This window comes from Triticum aestivum, chromosome 2D (assembly GCF_018294505.1).
Source record: "Triticum aestivum cultivar Chinese Spring chromosome 2D, IWGSC CS RefSeq v2.1, whole genome shotgun sequence".
In the NCBI taxonomy this organism is placed as follows: Eukaryota; Viridiplantae; Streptophyta; class Magnoliopsida; order Poales; family Poaceae; genus Triticum; species Triticum aestivum.
This window is the reverse complement of record NC_057799.1, coordinates 525,784,338-525,789,621: the sequence shown is the minus strand read 5'-3', so window position 1 is coordinate 525,789,621 and position 5,284 is coordinate 525,784,338. Positions and strand designations below refer to the sequence as shown.

At 42.9% G+C, this 5,284-nt stretch overlaps 1 protein-coding gene across 1 annotated transcript; it reads left to right on the top strand.

Moving 5' to 3' along the window:
- The first annotated feature begins 1,751 nt into the window (after window positions 1-1,751).
- LOC123049766 (40S ribosomal protein S25-like) lies at window positions 1,752-2,613 on the top strand. The gene is made up of 4 exons (XM_044472642.1): window positions 1,752-1,842; window positions 1,916-2,005; window positions 2,127-2,261; window positions 2,374-2,613. Exons 1-4 carry the CDS (start codon window positions 1,840-1,842, stop codon window positions 2,494-2,496), a joined length of 351 nt encoding a protein of 116 aa, XP_044328577.1. The 5' UTR covers window positions 1,752-1,839; the 3' UTR covers window positions 2,497-2,613.
- The last annotated feature ends 2,671 nt before the right edge of the window (window positions 2,614-5,284 follow it).

The window sequence follows — 5,284 nt, the reverse complement described above, 5'->3', positions numbered from 1 at the left end:
TCATCAGGATGGACCCATATGTCAGTAGGATATTCAGAAACAAAAGAAAAAAAATGCACGCAGGCGAGTGGTTCGAACCCGCAACATGTGGGCCGTAGAAGCGAGCGCTAGCCAACAGACCGAGTGTATCCACAAGACCTATGAGGAGATGCAGACCCTATATATGTAGTCATTTTTATAAGAAATCTATTTATGTTTTTTTAGAAGAAATATAATTAGGTATTCACAGTATTTCTTTGGGCTGTACGGGCCTGTTTCTTTTGTTTTATAGCTAAGGCCCAGCTGTCTTCTGTGTGTTCTGTTTTTTTGTTTGTGTTCATTTTTTTTGCAGTCTCCTATTTGGCGTGAGCAACCTGGTGCGTACCCCCCCCCCCCCCCAGCCAATTGCATACAGAAGTTTTGAAATTGCGAATGTTTTTTAATTCATTATTTTTCCAAAGGCGGTCCACCTTTTTAAAAATTGGGCTGAACGTTTTTCGAATTCAAATTTTTTTATCGAATTGAAAAAATGTTGACCGTATTTTTGAAGTTACGAAAATTTTCTTAATGCATGAACTTTTAACAAATTCGTGAATAATTGTTGAAATGGCTTACATGTTTTTTGGAACTCGTGATCAAGTTTTTTTGCAAAGGCGAACATTTTTGTTTAATTCTTGAATAGCTTTTGAAATTAAGGAACATTCTGTCTGTGATGAACAATTTTTTAATTCATCAATATTTTTTTGAATCAGTGAACTTTTTTTTTTCAAAATTTATGAAATATATTTTTCTAAATCCCAACCATTTTCTTGAATATTTTCATAAATTCAAGTATTTTTTTGTATATACAAACTTTTACTTTTGAATCGTGAACATTTTTTGTATCAATGAACATAAAAGAATCAATTCATGAATACTAAGTGTGTGTGCGCGCGCGTTATGTGACGAGATGCATATATATTTAGTCTATTGTACAAGTTGTGAACATGTTTTTGGAGTTTTCTAAGTTGCACTCCCTATATATATGTGAGGAGATGCACTCCCAAAATATTCACCATATTTTTGAAGTTGTGAACATTTTCTAAATTCATGAGCTCTTTACAAGTTAGTGAATTTTTTTGAAACTGCGCACATGTTTTTTGGAACTCGTCAACAAGTTTTATTTCATAGGCAAAATATTTCTTGAAAACCTTTTGAAAGTCAGAATTTTTTTTTGTGACGAACATTTTTGAATCCATCAATACATTTTTGAATCAGGGAACATTTTTTAAAATCTTCGAATTATATTTTTAAAATTCCCAAGCATTGTGTTGATTATTTTTTTAAATTTACATACATTTGTTGTAGACACAACGTTTTACTTCATAATCATGAACATTTTGTGAATCGATGAACGTTTTTTAAATAAAAACTCATGAATATTTTAAAATTCACGTATAATTTTTTAAAGAAACAGTGATATGCTTATAATATATGGTGCATCCCCATGTCAAACAAGAACATGCACTTGCCCTGGTGGCCGGCTCGGGCAGTGGTTGGGCAGAGCTAGTGGGTTCGAATCCCCCCTTCCCTTTTTTTCATTTTATTCCTCGGCCCACTGACATATGGGCCGCATACAGACGTGGCATTCACTACAGAAATACGAGATACGTATGCGGCGTGTAGCGTTTCAACCTCAGGAACCGTATTAATCACGTATTTTCATATATCAGGACCGTATTAAAGCAATATGCAAGTTTCAGGACTGAGTTGGACGTGGCCAGCAAGTACGAGGACTATAGATGCAATTATCTCGATTTCTCGTAGGCACTTCTTTTTCGATCGTTTTCTCGCCGGCCAGCGCCTCCTCGATCGGCGGCAATGGTAAACCCTTGTTCCTCCCGACCATAACGAAGCGCCCCGCGTAGATAACCACTGACCGACTTCCCCCGCGCAGGCCGTGAAGAAGGACAGCAAGGCGGCGGCATCCTCGTCGTCGGCGAAGCACGCCAATGCCGGCAGCGGGAAGCAGCAGCAGAAGAAGAAGGTACGTATAAGCTAGTCCAAGCGATCTCCCAGATGAATCCACTTTCCTCACCTCTGGATCACCGAACCTCTCATGAATCTTCTTCGCGATTAATTTGGTGTTTGACCCTGTGCATATGCAGAAGTGGAGCAAGGGAAAGCAGAAGGAGAAGCTCAGCAACGCCGTGCTGTTCGACCAGGCCACCTACGACAAGATGCTGTCCGAGGCGCCCAAGTACAAGCTCGTCACACCATCCGTCCTCTCGGAGCGCCTTAGGGTAAGTATACGTACGATCGATCATACGGTTCTGTTCTTAATTAACCCGCGTACAATGCACTAGTTACACAGATGATTATCTTAAAATCTCACCTCGCATTATCTTCCTGCAGATTAATGCGTCCCTGGCTAAGAGGGGCATCAAGGACCTGATGGCAAGGGGGCTCGTGAGGGAGGTGTCCCTTCATGCCAGCCAGCAGATTTTCACCAGGGCCACCAATGTACCATCGAGTTAATTATATTTGGTAGTAGTGGCGTTTTTCTAGTCCAGCACTACGCTAATAAGAAGAAGAAAATGAGTTGTAGATTAATAAGAAGTTGATACCCTTGTATTTAAGTATATTCTTCAGTCAGTACGAATAGTGTTGAATTATCTTGTTTTTACATGATCGATCTTTGTTCGTGGGATTGTAGATTTGATCACTGCCTTTATTATCTTCTCTGATCATGCTACCCTCATTTGATCAAAAGAACAATAGGGCCAGGTTTTTCAGTATTGATTTTGTCCACAAGAGAATTGACCTCTGCTGTAATTTTCCATTGGGAAATACCAATGGAACTCAACCATGAAAACCTGAAAATATTGGTTAGTCAAGCAATTGTAATGGGCAAAAGTTGGTTCTGCAAACAAAATTATCACAATCCCTTTCGCGTTGGCAATTATAGCTGCCCCGTCTTATTTTTTTTGTGTGTGGAAAGGACCATATCAGTTATAAAAGTTCATCGGAAATACAAAACATCTCAAATATAATAAAATAAGATTCCACCGAACGACCACTACTACCGCCAGAACAAGCCGTCGACACGCCGTTCCCGCTGCTTCCTTATCGGAGCTGGTTTGACCTTATCGAACTCTTGCATGGATCTACGCCGGAGTTGACGGTAGGAATCTACTCTGGAGTGAGTAGTGGTCAGTTAGGTTGTACTTCCTCGCCTAACTGCTTTGGGCCTAGCGCTCCTGTGTCTGGCGATGATGTCCCTTGATGCTGCATTTGTCTTGTCAGCTTTCTTTTTTTTCATTTTTGGGTTTTCATTCGGTTTTCCCTGGACCAAACTCTCTTCTTCTTAATCAAATGCGGGAACCCCCTGCCCTCACACAAGGTTTATCCAAAAAAAAGGAATCTATGCCGAAACTCCGTCTACTACGTCCAAATGGACGAACTCGAGGAGGATCAAAGCCTGGAAGACAATCTCGAAGAACAAACACCGCCATCCACCCGAGCGGCACCAGGATCTCCTCCCTGGATCTTTAACACCGGGTTGCAGCCAGTTTTAGAGCGTTAGCCTCTCAATCTTTAGGGTTCACTCTAGCACATGAAAGCAACACCGAAGAGCTTGATATAACTCGCCGCCCCTCTTTTAGCCAGGATCTAGACATAGTAGGAGGGGTGAACTACGAGCCAACAACTACGGTGAGGAAGTCACAAAATCTAGTTGCACGTTTGCAGCCTGCGAGCATAGGACACTCCATCGAGAGCACGCTCACGTACGAGTGTACCCCCTCGCGTCGCTCCCGCGAGCGAGCGAGGGGGAAAACCCTAGCCGCCGGGGCTAGGCCTCCTCCTCCAGCTCCCTCCCTCGCCACCGCCGGTGAGCGCCGCCGTCCGGTCGGCGTAGGCGGCGGTGGGGATCTCTCTTCTCCTTGCTCGATCTCGCGCGGCACGAGACGACGGCTTCAGCTATAGCGTCATGCCGATCAAGGGCCCGGTGGCACAACAGCTCCCGGCAGGGGCGCTTGGCGGCATGGGTGGAGTTCGACTGGACGTGGCATGGCGATCGACTGGGCGTGAGCAGAGGATGGAGATGGGGCTGGGCGTGGCTGGTGGCGGCGGCGGCTGACCCAGATCCGGTGTTGGCGGTGGCGACGGCGATAGCTGGCATGGATCCGGGCATGGTGGTGGCGGCATCCCCTCCGCCGGGGATGACGGGCCAGGTGGTGGGTCCTTGTGGCGGTGACGGTGGCGGCAGATCTTGGGATCCTGTTTCCGAGCTCGTCATGGGATGCGCGTGGCGGACGGAGCTTCCTCCGGAGTCGACGACGCTTGATGCAGGATCGTGGTGGCGGCTGCCGTTGTATGGGCGGCGATAGCGGCTGGCACATATTTGTGAACTTTAAAGGTTCACATGCTTAAAAAATATTTGTGAACTTTAAATATTCATGGATTTTTAAAAATATACATAGTTTTAAAAATGTTTACAACTATTAATGAATATTCATGATTTAACATGTGAAAAATAAAACTAAAATTTTAAAAGAGAAGAAAAAAACAAACATGACAAGAATAAAACATGAAAATACCAAACAAAAGGCATGAAAACACAGAAAATAAATGAAACCAAAAAACGGGCAATACCTTCTTACAACCAGAAAAAAATGGTCGACCCAACGACACACACCCTATAGGTGGGTCCAGAACATCGCCAAGAACTTCGGATGCACCAGGAAGCTTCAAATATAGGGAGCTTAATATCTTGATAGATTAGCCGGACAAAAAAAATTGCAGGGGGATTAGCTGGTCTATTGGCCAAGTTTTCTTGATTGCACCACATGAAGACAATATGATTCTTTTTCGAGAGGGTTTGAGCTGACGTAAAATTATCTATAAAATATAATATAATTGAATACCTAAAAACATACCATTGCTAATCAAACAACCCACATAAGAAAACTAACGATTATTAATTCTCGAAAAATCCTATATAATTGGCTCCACCCTATTAATACAGCACCAACTCGCCATGGGGCGGGTCCTATTCGCCGCCCGCGAGTGGCAAATAGAGAAGGCACCGCTCCCAAGCGAGCGAGATGGGCCGCCCAATTTTGTTGGGCACACTGTTGTTCGTTCGCTACAGCTTTTTCTTTTTGTTTCTATTTTCTTTTTTGTTTTTCTGAATTTTTATTTGATTTTTTTCCTTTTTTTTCTTTTTTAATACACAGTGAACGATTCTTGGATATACGATGAATATGTTTTGAATACACACAAAACATGTTTATAATATATGATGAACATTTTTGGAATACAC

Coding starts and splice junctions, on each gene's coding strand:
- LOC123049766 (XM_044472642.1), top strand. Junction 2,006..2,126: donor AGCAGCAGCAGAAGAAGAAG/GTACGTATAAGC, acceptor GTGCATATGCAG/AAGTGGAGCAAGGGAAAGCA. Junction 2,262..2,373: donor TCCTCTCGGAGCGCCTTAGG/GTAAGTATACGT, acceptor ATCTTCCTGCAG/ATTAATGCGTCCCTGGCTAA.